The 18,471-nt window shown below is 34.5% G+C and overlaps 8 protein-coding genes across 8 annotated transcripts; 1 reads left to right on the forward strand and 7 right to left on the reverse strand.

The window, feature by feature from the left end:
• Nucleotides 1-1,519: 1,519 nt before the first annotated feature.
• Nucleotides 1,520-2,219, reverse strand: BX664DRAFT_112916 (uncharacterized protein). Its single transcript, XM_051539716.1, has 3 exons — nt 2,111-2,219; nt 1,757-2,043; nt 1,520-1,661 (listed from the first exon to the last, which is right to left on the reverse strand). The coding sequence occupies exons 1-3, from the start codon at nt 2,161-2,163 to the stop codon at nt 1,630-1,632; spliced, it is 372 nt and encodes a 123-aa protein (XP_051402160.1). The 5' UTR covers nt 2,164-2,219; the 3' UTR covers nt 1,520-1,629.
• Nucleotides 2,220-4,408: 2,189 nt separating this feature from the next.
• Nucleotides 4,409-5,673, reverse strand: BX664DRAFT_112921 (uncharacterized protein). The gene is made up of 3 exons (XM_051539717.1): nt 5,563-5,673; nt 5,407-5,447; nt 4,409-5,336 (listed from the first exon to the last, which is right to left on the reverse strand). The coding sequence occupies exons 1-3, from the start codon at nt 5,580-5,582 to the stop codon at nt 4,495-4,497; spliced, it is 903 nt and encodes a 300-aa protein (XP_051402161.1). The 5' UTR covers nt 5,583-5,673; the 3' UTR covers nt 4,409-4,494.
• A 2,380-nt stretch (nt 5,674-8,053) lies between these two features.
• BX664DRAFT_278838 (uncharacterized protein) lies at nt 8,054-10,260 on the reverse strand. The gene is made up of 3 exons (XM_051541423.1): nt 9,643-10,260; nt 9,108-9,539; nt 8,054-8,999 (listed from the first exon to the last, which is right to left on the reverse strand). The coding sequence occupies exons 1-3, from the start codon at nt 9,896-9,898 to the stop codon at nt 8,077-8,079; spliced, it is 1,611 nt and encodes a 536-aa protein (XP_051402162.1). The 5' UTR covers nt 9,899-10,260; the 3' UTR covers nt 8,054-8,076.
• An 82-nt stretch (nt 10,261-10,342) lies between these two features.
• Nucleotides 10,343-12,400, reverse strand: BX664DRAFT_330382 (DUF1237 domain-containing protein). Its single transcript, XM_051544965.1, has 4 exons — nt 11,938-12,400; nt 11,600-11,856; nt 11,110-11,532; nt 10,343-11,027 (listed from the first exon to the last, which is right to left on the reverse strand). Exons 1-4 carry the CDS (start codon nt 12,350-12,352, stop codon nt 10,383-10,385), a joined length of 1,740 nt encoding a protein of 579 aa, XP_051402163.1. The 5' UTR covers nt 12,353-12,400; the 3' UTR covers nt 10,343-10,382.
• Nucleotides 12,401-12,587: 187 nt separating this feature from the next.
• Nucleotides 12,588-14,128, forward strand: BX664DRAFT_330386 (uncharacterized protein). The gene is made up of 6 exons (XM_051544966.1): nt 12,588-13,132; nt 13,207-13,251; nt 13,326-13,589; nt 13,664-13,750; nt 13,810-13,920; nt 13,980-14,128. The coding sequence occupies exons 1-6, from the start codon at nt 12,655-12,657 to the stop codon at nt 14,012-14,014; spliced, it is 1,020 nt and encodes a 339-aa protein (XP_051402164.1). The 5' UTR covers nt 12,588-12,654; the 3' UTR covers nt 14,015-14,128.
• Nucleotides 14,129-14,524: 396 nt separating this feature from the next.
• Nucleotides 14,525-14,950, reverse strand: BX664DRAFT_313734 (uncharacterized protein; the record flags this gene model as incomplete). The annotated part of the gene is made up of 1 exon (XM_051542633.1): nt 14,525-14,950. One exon carries the CDS (start codon nt 14,948-14,950, stop codon nt 14,525-14,527), a length of 426 nt encoding a protein of 141 aa, XP_051402165.1.
• A 711-nt stretch (nt 14,951-15,661) lies between these two features.
• BX664DRAFT_313735 (uncharacterized protein) lies at nt 15,662-16,452 on the reverse strand (the record flags this gene model as incomplete). The annotated part of the gene is made up of 2 exons (XM_051542634.1): nt 15,662-15,830; nt 15,914-16,452. 2 exons carry the CDS (start codon nt 16,450-16,452, stop codon nt 15,662-15,664), a joined length of 708 nt encoding a protein of 235 aa, XP_051402166.1.
• Nucleotides 16,453-17,108: 656 nt separating this feature from the next.
• On the reverse strand, nt 17,109-17,920 carry BX664DRAFT_313736 (uncharacterized protein; the record flags this gene model as incomplete). Its single annotated transcript, XM_051542635.1, has 2 exons — nt 17,109-17,266; nt 17,506-17,920. The coding sequence occupies 2 exons, from the start codon at nt 17,918-17,920 to the stop codon at nt 17,109-17,111; spliced, it is 573 nt and encodes a 190-aa protein (XP_051402167.1).
• Between the last annotated feature and the right edge of the window lie 551 nt (nt 17,921-18,471).

Consider the following 18,471-nt stretch of genomic DNA (forward strand, 5'->3'; position numbering starts at 1 on the left):
CGCTTTCAAATCCCGAAGCGCGACCTTTTTTTTTTTGGTTCAATCGCGTTATTGTCTTTTTTTTACTGCATCCCCAAATAAGGCTTACTCCTTGTGTACTTTCCGGAATTCACTTGTTGCACATCTTGAAATCAAATATCCCACGTGAACAAAACAGATATACACATGTCGGGATTGTTTTGATCAGCTCCATCCATTTTGACTTTGTAGAGAGGAAGTTGTATGGTCGAACGATAAGATCCTACCAAAAATAATATATATATTCCCCGTAGTCAACCAATCACATCAAAGGTACACTAAAAAAAAAAAAGGTAAAAGATTTCCGCATACACAGATATAAAATAAAGTATACTAGACAAAAAATCGAAAAGATCTGTTAAAAATGTTTAATATTGAGATATGTAAATGTTTATTTCAAGGGATAAAAAAGAAACTGTTTAAGCAAATCACAAATAATAACTACACCAGAAAGGAGAGGAAGGAAAGAGAAAGCATATATATATAAAAGATGAAATCAATGGCGTTTCAAGGGAGTGAAGAAGACTAAGGGTGAATCAGATGTTCGGTGCATGGCTGGAGGTGTTGTGAAACCAGAATCTTCATCATCAAGTTGTCATGCAGTGATCTATATTTCGAAACTTGAAAATAGAACCTTGAGGGTCGATGAGTTTGAATGAATTTCTGTAGGCAGTGTTAAAGATTTTTTTTGTTAGAGGGTGGATGATTGATTTGTAAATAAAGTAAAAGATAATATCAAGATGATGATATTGATGATGATTGTTCGTATAGTGAGCACCAGTTCTTTTATATAAAAAGAACAAAAGTAAAATAAAAAAAATAAAAGTAATCCAGAAAAAAATAATATGATACCTATTATATGCTTTCTAGCCTAGATAGGAGAAATGCGATCTGCGATGACACTGACACTTTTCCCCTTTCTTTTTTCTTCTTCTTTTCTTTTCTTTATCTCTCTTCTCTTTCTTTTTCTTCTTCTTCACTACTTTAAACACATCAAACATAAACATATTCTATTTATCTTCATCCACCAAAAAAAAGATCTGCTAAAAATGTTGAGACGTGTACAATGTTTATTTCGAAGAAATAAAAATTGGGTAAAATAACAACAAGAAGCTATATCTACACTATAAAAGATAGAAGGGAGGGAATAGGAGAGAGGATATACATATATATAAAAAAATAATAAATCAATGATATTTCAACGGAGTAAAAAAAGATCAAGAGTGATGTTTGGTACAGATATACATATATAAAAAAAAAATAAATCAGTGATGTTTCAACGGAGTAAAAAAGATCAAGGGTGATGTTTGGTACATAGTTGGAGGTGTCGTGAATCCGGATTCGTCTTCGTCTTCATCATCCAGAGCATTACGTCGTCGTTTTCGTAATTGATGTAGTGAACGGTATTTTCTTGTTAGCTTCAATAGGTTATTCTATAAGATAGAAAAAAAGGCATTTGTCATTGAAGATTTTCCTTCATATATATATTGTATAATCTTACCTTTAAACAAAGTAACAGGGAAACGGTTTTCTTCATGGTATCTAGTTCCATTGGATCATCTGGGATAATCAAGTTGCCCACCTTCGCCGCCACCATCACATGGTCAATGTTCAAATCATAATGTACATAGTTCCGTAATTACCTATTTTGGAGTAAAAATTGAATTAGTTTTTTTTTTTTTTTTTTTTTTTTTTTTTTTTTTTTTTTTTTTTTCAATAATCATGCATTCGTTCTTACCACACCAGTCCATGCCATAAATATACAAGTCGTCATCGGGTACAGGTGAAAGTGAATATAAGTGGTGAAAAACACAACTATTGCTCCGAAGGTTCTTGACTTGTTGCTTCAAGAGGGTAGATGATGATACGGAGGTTGGCTTACATTCGCATAAACTAAGTTCCAAGTCATGGTAACAAATGATATCATCAATTTTCCTGCCAAATATACCATTTTTGGGAGCATGGCCAAACAGTTCTTCGTTGTACTTCCTAATTGCCTTTGTGGAGCTGCTTGTTGTGTCACCACTATAATAAACAACAAAAAGTAAGAATCCATTTTTTCTTTTTCTAGTATCATCATTGTTGTATTTACCTTGATATCAACGCCTTGAAAAACCACTTCAAACAAACCACTAAATCGTGCATAATAGTCCGCTTCAGACAGTTTCCCTGGTTTTTTTTCCATATTTCAATCCGAGTCACACTATTGGAGAAATGAATTTGTATGAGGGGTGAAATGTAACGAGACAATAAACAGAAAATTTAGAGCATAAAAGAACCTATAAGTTTATTTGAGCATAAGAATCATAATTATTAAAAACATAAAAAAAACAAAGGAATGTACTTACCGTGATGATACACGGTTCAAATAAAAAATATAAAATAAAATAAATAAAGACTAAAATAAATATAAAGAGAAAGAAAAAGAAAAAGAAAGAAAAGGGCATAAACTAACTAAGGGCATAAATTTAAAATTTCAAAAAAAATAAAAAAGTCATAAATATTGTCCGCCATCAAGGGGTCAAATAATAATAATAATAATTGACAGATAAAGTTACTTAACACGTATTCCAATGCTTCAATGACAATCAAATTAGTGGACTGGGGACGGGACGACAAGAGTTCTTTTTTAACATCACACAAAGCCATCTTAGCAGCAACGATTCCTTCTTCATGGTAAACCTATAAAACAATCCATTAGTTAATAAAAATCAAATCATACCCTCCCTACACCACTTTACTTACATCAATAATACTATCCATGGCTTTTTCAATGTTTTCATCCAGTTTCATATAATCCAAATCAGATTGTTTCAATGCACGAGTAATCAATTCATCAAGACTATTCTTTCCCAAACAGTCTTTCAATCGATGAGACAATGATTTTGACATATTGCTCACAATACGTGACAACAGCAGCCTAAAAAAAATAGTGAATACAACAAACCCATTTATTATTATCAATTTTCTTTTGAGTTACCGTAAAAACAAGATGTCCTCTTTGTCCTTCAATTCAGTGTAACTTTTCAACATTTTCGCAGCTTCTGCATCCATTTTTTCTGCAAAAGTAGTCTGGGGTGAATCAAGCATCTTGTCGATCGTTTCTTTATTGATATCAAGTAATTGGTCCATTTTTTCATAGTCTCCATCTTCAAATCAGTATGCTAGCTTAAAAAGCAATGTTCTTGCGTCTGCTTCTACACAAATCTAAAATATATAAAATTGATTTCAGATGATGAGTCACTATCGTAGTTTCTTTTTTTCAAGTTACCTGGTCATCGTACGCCATACATAAACTTGTCTGATATTTTTCCCTTTCTCAAAGGATGAGTCATCCGTCCAAAGTACTTCATTGTTTCAAAGTCCAATCCTTGTGTTCCTTTGCGAATGTCAACCGTTGTTGTCAGTGTTTGTCGTTCACAAAAGGAGGTTTTTTTTTTTCTTCCCACGCGTGAATGTATACCTAGTTCATTCCATTGACATCGAATAGTGCGATGGGACACATCGACCGCCATTTTTTTTTAAAGTCATCCATGTGTTCCTGCGATTCCCTTTCATAATACGTTCTAGACTTCGAACTTCTCGGTGTTAGCTTTGACTTGCAGCCCAGAACCTTACTTTCGTTGGTGAGAATCATTTTCTTCGAACCTCTGAATCGTCTTGTATAACATCATCCTGCTAATGCCTAAATGATTCGCAATTTTCGTCTCTTTATCAAGCTAGCGTTGTCATAGACTATCCCTTGGGCTTTTTTCTACTGTAGTCAATACCGTAGTATATTAAAAAAAAAAAAAAAGAAAGAAAGAAAGAGGAGCGTGTTTGTCATGAATTGACTCGGAGACCAAAAGTGTACACTCTTTTTTTTATACAGCAAAAGATGCCACGTGCTATTATTTTGTGTTCCCTGAAAGATCCAGGCAATAATGCAATGTCAAAGCAAAAGCTGATAAATTCCCAATTGGTTTGATCGAGCTCAACTACTGCTTGAACGAAATGTGAATATGGTTATTATTGTTGGCACTGATTCCTGTCACTATTATGGTTGCTGATCCTTGTCGTATCAGCGTATTTCTAAAAAATAAAATAAAATCAAAAAATGCATTCACTAATAAAGAATAAAAAAGTACATCAGAAGATGTAACAGAGTAGTAGGATAAAAGCTTTATGAAATAAAAGTATAAATATCATAGATCACTAATTGATATATTAAGATCAAAGTCATTATAAAGAAAAGAAACGTCAATGTCGTTCTTCATCCAATATAACTACAGCCGTTAGATTCCTCCCCCCCCCCAAAAAAAAAAGTCTAATATCATCTAATACCATCTTGCCATCTAATTTACAATGATCACCACCAATTTTTTGAAAAATGATGATTGGTTTTTTCACAGCCAAAACGAATTTAATACGAGACGATATTTTTTATTTTTATTTCATTTCCAAAATATATATATATAAAAACTAAAAAACCAACAATCAATAAGGTCGATAAGAAGATTGATTCCTTGAGGAAGAAGAAGAAGAAGCATGAACAGCACCACCTCCAGAACGATCTTCATAACGATGACGACTACTTGAAGAAGATCTATAATAACGATCATGACTTGAATCACGGTGACGACGATCCCTGCTACCACCACTACTACTAGTAGTACTACTACTACCACCATGATGTCGTCCAGAATCAATGTCATCTTGTTGTTGTTGATATCGATTATTATTATTATTATTATTCATACGTCCATAATAAGCTGCTGCCATGGCTGCCATATTTCCATAAGGATTTGCTTGTTGTTGAAACATACCACCACGACCCATCATCATAGCAGCTCCAGCATATCGAGTATTGGGCATGACGTTTCGTTTAGCTTTAGGCATAGCACGTTTGATTTCCACTTGTCGATCCTTAATCACCAGATCTTTAGCTTCCAAAGCATTATCCACTGATTGAGCATCTTCAAATGTCACAAATCCAAATCCACGAGGTCTTCCTGTTTGTCTATCCACCATTAAAGTCGCTTCTGCAATTGGACCAAATTTTTGAAAGAATTCTTTAAATTCATCTTGATTCACTTCAGGAGAAATCCCACCTACAAAGATTTTTTCACATCGTTCTTGGTCTGTCTTGGGTACTGCTCGTTTAGGATCAATCTTTTTGCCATCCAAATGATGTTCTTCTACCTCCAATACTTTATCCACATCTTCCACATTTTCCATCGTCAAGAAACCAAAGCCACGAGATTGTCCTGTCATAGTATCACGCATTACCATACAACTTGCCACTGGTCCAAATTTCGAAAAATATTCTTTCATACTCTCTATGTATAATAATTGTGAGTCCTTTTTTTTTCTTTCTTTCTTTTTTTTTTTTTTCTTTTCTTTAATTACCATCAGTAGTATCCCAATTTAATCCACCAACAAACAATTTTCTATCATAATATTTTTAAAAAAAGAAAGTATCAGTACGTTCAAAATAGATCACTACATATATACACATTGAGGAATGATAGAGACAAGATGTAATACTTTTTTTTTCAAAAATACTTTTTTTTAATTGACACCATAAAAAGTTTTTCAATAGTAGCTAAAGAAATATATATCTAGTAGACTATGTAATAATAAACAAAATCTATTCTTGGCTAGAAAATATCATCTAACTACCTATAGAAAAACACATCCTCCCCATATATACAACATACACTCTTTTAACCCTCTATATATACCATTCTAATCCCATTTTTCTTTTCTTACCCTTCTGAAGGTTGTTCAGCATCGTTATTTTGATTAGTATTTTGTCGTTGTTGAAAAGGTTGTCTTTGTCCGAATTGTTGTTGTTGACGTTGTAATTGTTGTTGACGAAATTGTTGTTGCATCATTTGATATTGAAGAGGATTGGCCATCATTTGTTGCATTTGTTGTTGGTAAGCCAAAGCCATAGAATAAGGCATAGGAACACCACCCATCATCACAGTTTGTTGTTGTTGTTGTTGATATTGTCGTTGTTGATTATTATATTGTCCTCTATTATATCCTTGTTGTTGTTTATCGTCATTATCAGGATGATCTTGTCCATTTTGACCATCTGAATGATCCATATCTACAGCAGCTGTATCTAAAGCATCAGCAAATTCATCATCATATGTATCCAAGTTATCTCCAGTAGAAGATATTTTATTTTCGTTAGCTGTATTGTAAGCAGTATATAAATCGTCGTCAAAATCGTCCGTCATGGTTTACTATTATAAAACAGAAAGAAACAAATGAGAAAAAAAAAACGTCAGTCTCCGTAAACTTAAGGGAGAGAAAAACAAATTGGCAAATTTTTCCAGGATTCGGATTCCGCATCCAATTGATTGGTCAAATCCTCACTCATACATAGTCAATTGAAAAAAAAAAAAAAAAGTAAAAATCATAACGTTACGTAATAAAATAATTGTTGTATAGGGATTTACCTAGTAGGTACTGAAATGACATCATTCTTTTTTTTTTTGAAAATATTATGATTGAGTATTTCCAATCAAGCCAATAGTGATAATGAGTTGAATCATTCATCAATACCGTGTATACAAAATAAAAAGAATGATATACCACGTGTCCATTTCTATGCTCCCCATCCATCCATTCATAATGCCGCGTCATGCAAAAAATACCAGAGTGACTCATCAGCCCCCCCCCCCTCCGACAAAAGGAAAAGCCAACTTGGAGCATAAAAGAGTAAAAAGGAAAAGGCTCCGGCTAATAATAATAAAAATAGCTCAATAGCTGAGGTAACTCACGAGTTTTTTTAGTGCTCGTTCATTTGATAAGTCAAGGCAGCATTCCCGATTTGCATTATCATCCAACAAACATGATTATAATAAAGCTTATCATTTTAAAAAGGATGTTTCTTTTTTTTTTCTTTCTTTTTTTTCTTTTTTTTTTCTTTTTCATTTTTTTTTTCTTCTTCTTATTCTTTTCCCTTTTTGTACTCTTTTCATGCTTTTTTCTTGGTTATCTTCTTCTACTACTTTATATAATGATGATAACTCACTTAAACAACAACACAATATTATTACTAAAGAACATGATGATGATGGTTGGGTTCAAATCTTAACAAAAGAAGATGATACTACTTTGAAAGAAGACGATCAACAAGTTCCTCACTATCCTTCATCAGCTCCTGAAGAAGACTTGAAGAGTACTATCAGCAAACAAGACCAGGAACAACCGGTAAAAAAGCTATCTAGACAACAACGTCGATATCAAGCACGCTTAGCTCAACAGGCACAAAAAAAGCAAAAAACATTAGTGGGTGAAGAACAATTGAGATCTGCCATGATGAAACAAAAATCAAAACATTTGATCGACAAATTGATCGGCTCTTCTTCTTCTACTACCTCTACTAGTAATTGTTACTTATCTCAAAGATCTCCTATCTCTACCATGGATTGATGTAGTCTACATTATCTCTTATTTTTCCTATAGCTTTTTTTTTTCTTTTTTTTTTCTTTTTTTTTTTTCTTTTTTTCTTTTTTTTTTCTTTTTTTTTCTCTTTTTTTTTTAATGATGTATAACAAGGTGTATGTTTGTTTGTATATTTGCTTTACTCAAATAAAGAACAGAACAACATCATCAAACTCTTCCGTTCAAAACGTAATGTTGTGCCACTTGAATGTAAAAAATTTCTTTCCTATGGATATGCATTCTTTGTTTCAATCAAACACTAAAAATCCGCATTATGATATTGCTCCGGGAATCTAAAATGATTCTATTCACATACATCTATATATATATATATGCTGATGAAGATGAGAATAAAGACTGTGCGTCGATTCTCACACAGCAAACACTATCAGGGGCACATGCACCACAGTCGCACAAAATTTTTCGATTCTCGGAACTTGAATCTATTAGGTAAAGCATAGATAGAGTTTGGATCAATAATGAATCATTTTACCTCTAAAGATATTAAAAATATCATAAAAAAAATAATCAAACACATTCACAAAAAAAAAAAAAGAAAAGAAAAGAGGGTAACATCAACATCTTTATTGACCAAAAAAAAAAAAAAAGAACTATCTATAATAAATCTTCTTCTTTCCACACTACTTCATCCATATATTCTTCTTGTTGATCTGTAGACACCAATGTATTGTCCGTCATCCATGACTTCAGTTGATCTTGTTGATCATCTGCATTTTTGAAGATGACATCGTTATCTTTGACATAGTCATTCCGTATAGCATCTATAGATAAAGGCCGTTCCCATACACGAATGTCTTTGTACCAAGCTGCCAAACTAGGTCGAGTATCCCATGGGTCTTGATATTTTGCAGGTTCTGCCGATCCAAACCAGATACCCCGGATCACCTTGGAGAATTTGTTCACATGTGCCGGAAGTTTCCATGATGACTGACTAGCAAGAACATAACCATCGATGTATAACGCCAATTCAGGAACCAATAATGACCCAGAGGATGTATCCTTATTACTTCGTAACACCAGGGTAAAGTCATGATATTGGTCATCTTCATTGATAGCCACTGTGCCGGTCTCTACACTGAGCTCTTGATCCCGTTCCCAGGCCCAGCCATTGGATGCTACTACCCATGTTTCTACACCCAATGAGATCACATATCCTTCGTTTGTCGTTGTCCTTCCCGTTTTGATATAAATCTTGCATGCGTCTGTTTGAATCATCATCGCCGTGCCTCCTTGTTTATCATCAGATGTTTTCATTTTCCATCGAACTGTTAGGCCTTGATCAGAGTCACCATCCGTGATCTTGTCCGTAGGTAATGTCATTTCCAGTGGCATAGAGAGAAATATATATTCGTCTTTTCCTGATACATACACCCCATCCTGTTGTTTTGTATCCTGTTTGTTGAAATAACCACTTCGGATGATGCCATTCATATCATTCCCAGATTCATCTATTGCAGGTGTGGGATTAATAGATAAAAGAGTCTTGTCTGTAGGTAAAGATAATGGCCAGTACCCGACTTTTTGAGATCAACAAAAAAAAAAAAAAAAGAATGAGACATTTTCTTTTTTTTTTTTTTTTTTTTTTTACTTGGTTTGATTTTCCCCTCTTTTTTTTTCATAATTACCTAATTGATCAGATCGTTCCGAATGAAGTAAAAGACGACATGGTTTAATATCATCATCGGTAAAGAAATAACGTAGTTGACAATACAAACTGTTTTCCACATTCAAGATCACCTCCTTAGTCAGTCCAGCCATCAAATGAGGATTTGCAGCAGATTCCCAAATATGTGTAGCATAGTTCCAAGCAAAGTTGTATGATTTTTCAAGAAACAAAGTGCGTAATCCTTGACTATCCCATAGTGGCCAAAAGAAGGCTGTATGATTTAATACCGTAATTTCATCCACAAACGTCTCTGCCAACTTGCCAGGTAACACCACTGAATGATAATTCCAATCTTTTTGGTCAAATGTACGATAGGTCTCTTGCCATCGTTGTAAAAATCTTGCTTGAGGTCTAGCTAATATCACTGCATTACACAATCCAACTGATCCACCTAAAAAAAAAAAAAAAAAAAAAAAAAAAATTAAAATAATGGTGTTCCAAAGGTTAGGATCATATTTACACTATTTCTTTTTTTTTTTTTTTTTTGAGATTACCAATGCCTTCTTGACCCATGACGAATTCATTTTCCAAAAGATGATCCATAGAAGCCAAAGAAATGACATCCAAATCTAAATAAATTCCACCATATTGATTCAACATGTCCAAACGAATAATATCAGCTTGATGGGCAAAATGAGTCACGGGACGATCACCGAACACAGTTGGGACCAGATCTACCTTGTGTAAAGTTAACATGGGTCGAGCTTGTTCAAACAAAGAGCCGGTTGGAAGGTAATGATAATGAAACATGATCTTGTCAGGCTTCAAACGGTCGTGTGCTGATTTGATGGCAAGATAATGGATTAGATCGAGTTGTGGATCAGGGGCTTTAAGACCATAAACAAAATGAACAATGTTGGGTATACGACTTGCTGTAACAGGTTTGAGATGGTATTGTTTGGCTATGGTTATTTCTGGTATGTCAGATGGATGACTATTGTTTTTGTTCCAATATCGTAAACCGAGATAAAGAATGACACCCAAGATGAATAGTCGATACACCCAGTGTTTCGCCCATCCTACTTTTTGTTGACGATATAATTGTTTCTTATTGGCTTTATAATATTTCGATCGATGATATGGAAGTTGTGTAGACCCTCGCCGAAATGAAGAAGGCATCTTAAACCAAAAAAAAAAAAAAAAAAAAAAAAAAAAAAGAAATGAAGAAAAAGACGAAAACAGATCAAGCGGTACTTTAAAAAATAGATAAGCTAATACTTTATTCCAAATGATATTACAAAAGATGAGGAAACCTGGCATCAAGATCAGCTATTGTGGTGCCAAGTAATCCATTTGCCCAACTAAACCATGGTCGTGTAAATAACTTGGGATTATCTTTGTGAAAGGATTCGACCATCCAACCATGAGTTGATTGACTTGCAAGACGTTTCAATGTATCCAAAATGATCTTAATTTCATCTTCATCTGTGGATGTCTGACTCTGTACAAGAAGACTGATAGGCCAAATCATGCCATAACCAGTATGTGGCCCACCAATGCCTTGACCAAACTTTCCCTTGAAATACCATGGATTGGATGATGATAATAAGAACGAACGTGTGCGTAGGTACAATGGATCCGTACGCTCCATAAATCCAAGTAGAGGCAAAGATAATAATGAGGGTGTGTTAGCATCATCCATAAGAATAAAAGATCCATAACAATCCACTTCGTATGCAAATATTTTTCCATGTACCGGATGATCCACCACTGCATGAGCATAGATCGCTTGATGAATCCTATCTCCAAGTGATTGTGCTTCCACAGCAATATCTGATAATTGTTTTCTATGATGATCGACTTTGTTGCTAATCAAAGCTGTTCGAATGATCTGTGCTAATCGTTTGAGTTGAACTGATATTTGTGCATTGGCAGGAATCTAATATTATAAAAATAAAAAAAAAAAGTTGTGGTATGAGACAAGAGACAACATATGGATCATTATAATCTTATTTTTTTACCAAGTAAGGAAAAGTAGTTGCATCATCACTAGGTCTAAATGCACTTTTCACTAATCCACACCTTTGAGATATTCCACCTAATCCATTTGCTCCTAATGTTTCGGTTGGACGATCACTATATCTTGTGAATCGATAACCTTTATCTAAAGGTAAAGGCATAGGTTCTTCTTGAGAAAATGATGATGATGATGATGATGATGATGAATTCTCATAAATGGGAAAGGGTGGCTTTTTATAGACTCTTGCCCTTGGAAAACGTTCTTCCTCTTCCCATGTTCCTCTTTGTTGATCATGAATCACTTGAAGTACACGATGAACAGCTTGTAGCCAGGTTTTACTTCCTAATACTCTTTCAGTGTCACCTGTGGCGGTCATATATTCATTTCCCAATTCAAAGAAATGACCAAGTGAATCCAATTCATACTAATAAAAAAAAAGGGGGGATGATTAGATCATCTATATAAATAAATTAGATCAAACATCTTTTTACTTTAGATTCCCAGACATATTGACTATCATATTGAGGAATAACTCTATCCTGTACTCGACCATGTGCTGGATTCTTTTTGTCATCAATAGTAGCATACCAAGGACGTAAAAAGGCATTGGCATAAGGATCATAAGTAAGATAATCAGCTTGAGTTTCGATCACTCCTAAAATCAAAGATTGTAACTGAAGATCTTCATTTATAAAAGGTAGATAAGGTAATATTTGATTGGTAGAATCACGTATCCACATGGCAGGAACTTTTTTATCAAAAAAAAAAAAAAATAATAATTCAATTTCAGTTTTAAAAAAGTTTGCGTAACCTGAAACAAAAAACTTACTGTCTCCTGTGATCAAAAAAGTGTGGGGATATTTTAGATCATACCATTCAATGGTGGTATCCAAGGTATTTGGTAGACAATTATTTAATAAAGTGGCCAAATCTTGATCTTGCATGGTTTTTGATTTCAATATAATATAATCATCAATAACCTGACTTTTAAATTTCCGTCGACTAGGAGGAATTCTTTGCTTAGGAACTCCATAATAAGGTGGATGATATGGCTTAGGAAGACTAGGTGGTGGTGGTACTATTGGTGTGACTTTACCATTACGGTTGGAGAACCAAGGCAAGATAATCGTATAAAGGAAATAAATATTCACCACTACTAAACTTCCTAATAGTAGAGATAGGTAAAACGTACGAGAAGACATACTATTTATCCAGTGAAGGAATGACGCTGGTCTAATGGGCATTTCGTTCTACTATAAACAGTCAAACAAGGGAGGAGAAAGAACAAAAAAAAAAAAAAAAAAAAAAAAAAAAAAGGAAAAGAAAGAAAACGATGGTATTGAGTGAGAGAGTGTTCCTCCTAGTCATATGATGTAAGGGGGATCTTGACTTTTTCTTTGGAATGGTTCGCAAAATTAAACTCCGGCGCTTGATGTTCGTATATTGCCTTGGCAGCAGCATTATTCACTCATTATCAACTTCTGTTCTTCTTTCCTTTCCTTTTTTTTTTTTCCTACTCTATAGATACATTTTCTTTCTATTCCAGATGATGGCTGAATCTACCTCTCTACATTCAATGTCTTCTAATGAAAATAAAAACGACCAAACGATTTTAACAAAAGAAGTTAATGCTTCTTCACCTAAAGGAGAGGACACAACATCACCACAGCAACAACAACAAGAACAAGAACAACAGTTGCCTATATCACCTCATCAACAAGCTATTAATACACTCCAAGAAGCCTTTCCTTCAGTAGAACTACAAGTCATTGAAGCCATTTTTGAAAGTCAACACAATAATCTGGATGCTACTTTTGATATCTTGTTGGGGATGTCTGATCCTTCCTATAAGTCCTCAGCACCAACTATCACAAATGACGACGACCGACTTGCTCAGGAACAACAGGAAAAGGATGACGAACTTTTGGCTAGACAATTGGCTCAAGAATATGACCAACAGCAACAACGTCAACAACGACAGCAGCCGCGTTCCGAAAATGAATCCACTTTTAGTAGTATACAAGGTAATGAAAGTAATACCTGGATATAAATGGAGCACTAACCATTTGACTGTTTTTTATGAACCATGTTTTATCAGAGGAACTACCTGTTATTAAAGAACGTGTCATTGAAGCTGGCAATGGTAAGAGCAGTGAAAAGTCAAAGTTGAATGATACCTTACCTTTTTTTTTTTTTTTTTTTTTTTTTTTTGCTTAGTGGCCAAGAAGAAAATTATGGATTTTTACAATTCATTTATGGATCAAAGCTCAAGTAACAATAACGCTAACAATTCTCAACAGCCATATCAACAGCAGCAATATCAAGAAAAGAAATCGTTATCGGACGATATGAGGGGTTTACGTTTATCTACATCACCATCTCAATATTTGGTACAGACTTCTACTAGCGATCAACAAATGGAGGATGATGCAGCGTTTGCCCGAAGGCTAGCAATGGAAGATGCTCATTTGGAAAGACTAGGTAGATCCATCTATATAAAGTGAAGGGAGAATAGTGTTCACTGACTTTTTTTTTTCATGCTCATTATCTCTCAGCTGCTGCTGCCGCGGCTCAACGAAAACAGAAATCCTCTCCTATTGATGATCAACAAAGGAATCAAGAAACTAATCAAGATAAAAATGGTAATGGATAAGAAAAGATTTGAAAAAATGGAACTGATTTTTTTTTCTCTATTTTATAGTTGATACGGACAGTAAATCAAACGAAAATCAAGTTGGATATGTGATTGACGAAGATGAAGATGATGCCGTCTTGATGAGTGTGCCACAAGACAATCCATCTGTTGAAAATGGTAAGCTTTTGATATCGACCTCTATCATCATTGACTTTTTTTCTTATTTTTGATAATAGGGAAACAACCTGCATCCAGTGATCCAAGCAAATAGTTGTAATCATAGATAGTTTGTTTTTTTTGAAAATAAAAAGTCTCTCTCTCTTTAATCTTATAAAAAGAATTCAAGTATATTCTTCTAATAAAATAGCAACTAAAAAGACTCTCCCTTTGTCATTATCGTCTTGCATGGACAAACATGTCTACAAGTATTTCATAATTCCAATTACTTTTTTTTTTAACGCTGATCATGCCTTTTCCGCTCCTGATATTATTTAATATCGTATTTAAAGAGGCTGTGTGGCTTCAACCTTGCTAATACGACTGTTGTTGTCGCTGGATTTAAGAGAATTTTTAAACTTCCAAAAAAATATGGTAGTAAAGTCCTATAAAGTAGAGGAGATGGGAATCCTTTTTTCCTTTTCTTTTTTTTTTATTATTATTATTTGCGTCCTGTAGACTGTTTTTCCTGATTTAAGGGAATTATCCAAAAATAGAGCAGTAAAAGAGTAGAAAGTAGGAGAAAGAGGGATTTTTATTATTAAAAAAAATAATAATCATGGTATCATCTGTTTGGACATAGGCCGCCTTTCTTAACATCAAAACAAGAGCACGCGCCTATTTCAGTACCTTGAGGGATATTCACCACCGTTCCATTAGCATATTTTTTTTCTGTATAGTCACATGCATTGCAATAGTCGTCAGACACCCAGTCATCTCTTGCTTGGCGCGTAGAAGAAACACATATACCTTTGGTATAAGTAAACTCATCACAAGCTGTTTGCTTACGATGATTTATTTCTTCTTTAGTTATAATTTTTTGATCTATACAACCACCGTGCGCAGACCAGTTTAATACCCACCAGTCCGCGCATGTTAAGTCTCTACCTTCGACGAGAGATCGTAACAACGTATTAAAATATATCGGATTACATGGATCCACGCTAGCGACAACTGATGTTATAAAACAGCTCAATATAAAGAATTTCATTGTTTATACAGGAGAGAGAGAGAGAGAAGAAAATTGTTTTTATTGCAAGGAAAAGATAATTAAATATATAAAGTTGGTATTCCGAAAAGTCGGATGGATCCAGTAGAAAGATCTACATGCAAGGGGGAAAGAATCCTTTTTTTTTTTTTTGTAAAAATAATTGGCGTCTTTCCCCTTCCAAACTGTTATGCAGGTTTTGCATGATACCATCGACGTTGAAGTAAAATAATATTCATAAAGAAAAACTTGATGCCGCAAAAATACAGTTGTATCTAGTAAGGGGATCTTCAAAGCAGGGGAAGTAAGAAAAAAAGAAGCTGATCTCTCTCTTCCAAACACTACCTATTTGTTTACATTACGGCACTTCCCAAGTCGCTACGATAAAAGTCATTATGCTCACTAGAAAGTACTTTGTATGACTCTCTTGAAATGATATCAATAAAACAGTGCGTGAAAAAAAATTGATGTCCCAAAAATACAAGTGGACCTAATGTGGAGCTCTAGAAAGCAAGGAAAAAGAAAAGTTTCTGTAAAAAAAAAAAAAAAAAAAAAAAAATTTTTCTCCCTACTAGGCAACTTGTATTGAAATGATGCTAATTTTTCCAACAGGAAATGAAACTGAACTTTTTTTTATTACTACTCCATACTGGCGAGTTAAACAAACCAAAGGAAAATCATGGTGATGATGATGGTGCTGTCCTGATGAGTGTATCACAGGACAATCCATCTGTTGAACATAGTAAGCTTTGGCATCTCCGTTGTATCATCAATGACGCCCTCTTTTTTATTTTCGGCAATAAGGATATAACCTGCATCCATCAAGACAAGCAAATAGTTGTAGTCATAGATATTTTTTTTTTTGAAAATAAAAATCTTCTTCCTTTATTTTTATAAAAAACACTCAAAACATTTTCTTCTAATAAAACAACTAGAAAGAATCTCATTTACTAGATATCGCCTTACATTCTATGACATCCTCCGGAACCACATGAGTCGACAGTCGGGTCTAATGCCAGAAACTTGTCGCATTTTTCTTTCTTACTGGCGTCGCAGTCCACCGAAGTGCCATTTGGAGAGATGAAAGTACACTTGTCTCTGCTACAAACATCCAACGCTAATGCCTTGGTTATAACTTCACAAGTTCGGTACAGATAATCAGGACAACCACCAGGTCTTTGTTCTTTATAGGTACCAGCAGGTCTTTTACACCAGAGACCTTTGTATCCTTTCCAGCATCCTGAACCATAAGCACCACAACAGTTACCGGGTGGGTGGAGAGGGTTCCCTACTGAACCATAATAATTGCATATCTGATTTTGAGTGAACCCGTTGGTCCATGATACTAATTTGTATCCGTCCTTATTCACATCACCAATTTCACTCGTGGTTGTCCCACAATCTGTCCAGTAACATTGTTCATTATTAATCCCAGCGCACTGGCTATCACCGTGGATGAGCACCAAACATAACATCATAAGAACTAGAATAGACTGCTGAATCATCCTATAATAAGAGCGAAGGAGGAAAGAAAGAAAGATTATCTTGATTACAATGAAAAAAAAAATAACGATGTTTATATATATATAAAGCTGGTTTCCGGAAAATACAGGTGGATCAAGTGAGGCGGAAAAAAAAGTTGGCGCCTCTCCTTAATGCGCCGTATGTGTAGAGGTCTACTGCAGGAGAGAGAGAGAGAGAGGAAGAGGGAGAGAGATGGAGGAGGAAAGAAAAACATTAAGAAGATGGAAAATTGATGATGGATATCTAAAGAAATGAAAGGAAATCGAACTGATGTTTTTTTTTTTATCTCAATAGATACAGACAGCAAATCAAAAGAAAATCAAATTGGATATGTGGTTGAGGACGATGAGGATGATGCTGTTTTCATGAGTTTGCCACAAGAAAATCAATCTGTTGAAAATGTTAAGGTTTTCTATCGATCTTTTATTATCACTTACTCCTTTTTTTTTTTTTTTTTTTTTTTGATAATAGAGAATCAACCAGCGCCCAGTGACACAAGCAAATATTGTAGCTGTATTCATAGATATTTTTTTTCTAACAAAATAAGTAAAAGAATCTTCCTTAGTTATTATCGTCTTGCATATACATGCACTTCTATAAATATTACATACACATATTTATCCTTTTTTCCTGCTGATCAAATCTTTTTATCCGTCTTCGTTGTTTTGACGACCCTGATAGAATTCAATAGTATATTTGAAACATTAATTTCATAACACTGATAGCCCCTATGAGAGACTAACATGATGAAAAGTATAAAAATTGTAGCAGCAAACTTATAGCCTTGAAATTGGACTTTTTAATTATAAAAGTATTAAAGTATTAAAGTTATTAGGTAGAACTGACTCATATAGCAAGAGGTTAGTGTGATTTTTTTTTTTTAAAAAAAAAATAAAACATCAGCTACACATAACATCCTTTGAACCCACATCTTTTTGTGGTCGGATACAACGACAGAAGGCTATTGCATCTTTCTTTCTGACGGGTGTCGCAATTCTCCGTACGGAAGAAAGTATTTGGTACGTAGTACTTACACTGATCTTTACTGCAAATATCCCACTTTTCTTCGCTAGCTAAAATCTGACAAATTCGGTGCTGATTGTCAGGACAGTTACCAAGTTTTCGATAGGTGACAGGGGCAGGTTTACACCAAAGCCTTTTGTATTGCCCAAGAAGTGCACATGTTCCACCATAAGCATCACAACAATTACCAGGTGGATGTATGCTTAGTCCCATAGCACCCGGATTTGTACATATCTGAGCGTGCGTGAGCTCTTTGGTCCATGACACTAATTTGTAACCTTCCTCATCCACATCTCCAAGGTTATTCTGTGTTGTTCCACAATATGTCCAGTAACAGCTTGCACCATTATTTCCATTGCACCTGTATTCAGCGTGGATGGCCACCATACATAACATCAAAAGGACTAGAATAGATTGATGAATCATCCTATAGTAAGAGGGAAGGAAGTGAGAGAAAAACGCTGTTTCTTTTTTTTTAATGAAAATATAACCCTATATATATACTGTATAAAAGGTCGATCTCCCAAAAATGCAGGTGATTCTAGTGAGGGGAAAAAGAAATCTGATTTCCCTTCTTAACACATCCTATTTGCAGGTGCCTACTGCAGGAGAAGGAGAGCAACTAGAGAAAATCAAAGGAAATTAAGCTGAACTCGTGATTGATGATGATGAGGATGATGCTGTTCTGAGAGCTTCAGAAAGAAAGAAAGAAAGAAGGTACATAAAAGAGGGGCTGGTACTGAGATACAAAAGATCATGTATGACCACAACTGTTTGCTTGTATCACAGGTTACAGATTGTTTCCTTATTGTCAAAAAAAAAAAAAGATGTCAATGATGATAAAAAGGTTGATATCGAACCTTACCAATTTCAATAGATGGATTGTCCTGATGATGAGTTGTACAGCAAGCATTATTATGAATTTTCTTCTTTTACCTCACTTTTTTATAAATTACAAATGACAGAAGTATGTATGC

This window comes from Halteromyces radiatus (assembly GCF_025201355.1).
Source record: "Halteromyces radiatus strain CBS 162.75 chromosome Unknown BX664scaffold_3, whole genome shotgun sequence".
In the NCBI taxonomy this organism is placed as follows: Eukaryota; Fungi; Mucoromycota; class Mucoromycetes; order Mucorales; family Cunninghamellaceae; genus Halteromyces; species Halteromyces radiatus.

What these genes read in the sequence shown, in the direction of transcription:
- BX664DRAFT_330386 (XM_051544966.1), top strand. Translation starts at nt 12,655, where the DNA reads ATGATGGCTGAATCTACCTCTCTACATTCAATGTCTTCTAATGAAAAT. An exon ending in CACTTTTAGTAGTATACAAG is followed by an intron (nt 13,133 to 13,206) that starts GTAATGAAAGTA and finishes ATGTTTTATCAG; the next exon opens with AGGAACTACCTGTTATTAAA. An exon ending in CAATCCATCTGTTGAAAATG is followed by an intron (nt 13,921 to 13,979) that starts GTAAGCTTTTGA and finishes TTTTGATAATAG; the next exon opens with GGAAACAACCTGCATCCAGT.
- BX664DRAFT_330382 (XM_051544965.1), bottom strand. Translation starts at nt 12,352, where the DNA reads ATGCCCATTAGACCAGCGTCATTCCTTCACTGGATAAATAGTATGTCT. An exon ending in TTTTTTGATCACAGGAGACA is followed by an intron (nt 11,857 to 11,937) that starts GTAAGTTTTTTG and finishes TTGATAAAAAAG; the next exon opens with TTCCTGCCATGTGGATACGT. An exon ending in AATATGTCTGGGAATCTAAA is followed by an intron (nt 11,533 to 11,599) that starts GTAAAAAGATGT and finishes TTTTTTTATTAG; the next exon opens with TATGAATTGGATTCACTTGG.
- BX664DRAFT_112916 (XM_051539716.1), bottom strand. Translation starts at nt 2,163, where the DNA reads ATGCACGATTTAGTGGTTTGTTTGAAGTGGTTTTTCAAGGCGTTGATA. An exon ending in TTCAAGGCGTTGATATCAAG is followed by an intron (nt 2,044 to 2,110) that starts GTAAATACAACA and finishes TGTTTATTATAG; the next exon opens with TGGTGACACAACAAGCAGCT. An exon ending in TTATGGCATGGACTGGTGTG is followed by an intron (nt 1,662 to 1,756) that starts GTAAGAACGAAT and finishes ACTCCAAAATAG; the next exon opens with GTAATTACGGAACTATGTAC.
- BX664DRAFT_112921 (XM_051539717.1), bottom strand. Translation starts at nt 5,582, where the DNA reads ATGGTGTCAATTAAAAAAAA. An exon ending in ATGGTGTCAATTAAAAAAAA is followed by an intron (nt 5,448 to 5,562) that starts GTATTTTTGAAA and finishes ATATTATGATAG; the next exon opens with AAAATTGTTTGTTGGTGGAT. An exon ending in AAATTGGGATACTACTGATG is followed by an intron (nt 5,337 to 5,406) that starts GTAATTAAAGAA and finishes TATTATACATAG; the next exon opens with AGAGTATGAAAGAATATTTT.
- BX664DRAFT_278838 (XM_051541423.1), bottom strand. Translation starts at nt 9,898, where the DNA reads ATGTTTCATTATCATTACCTTCCAACCGGCTCTTTGTTTGAACAAGCT. An exon ending in CATGGGTCAAGAAGGCATTG is followed by an intron (nt 9,540 to 9,642) that starts GTAATCTCAAAA and finishes TTTTTTTTTTAG; the next exon opens with GTGGATCAGTTGGATTGTGT. An exon ending in GGAACGATCTGATCAATTAG is followed by an intron (nt 9,000 to 9,107) that starts GTAATTATGAAA and finishes GATCTCAAAAAG; the next exon opens with TCGGGTACTGGCCATTATCT.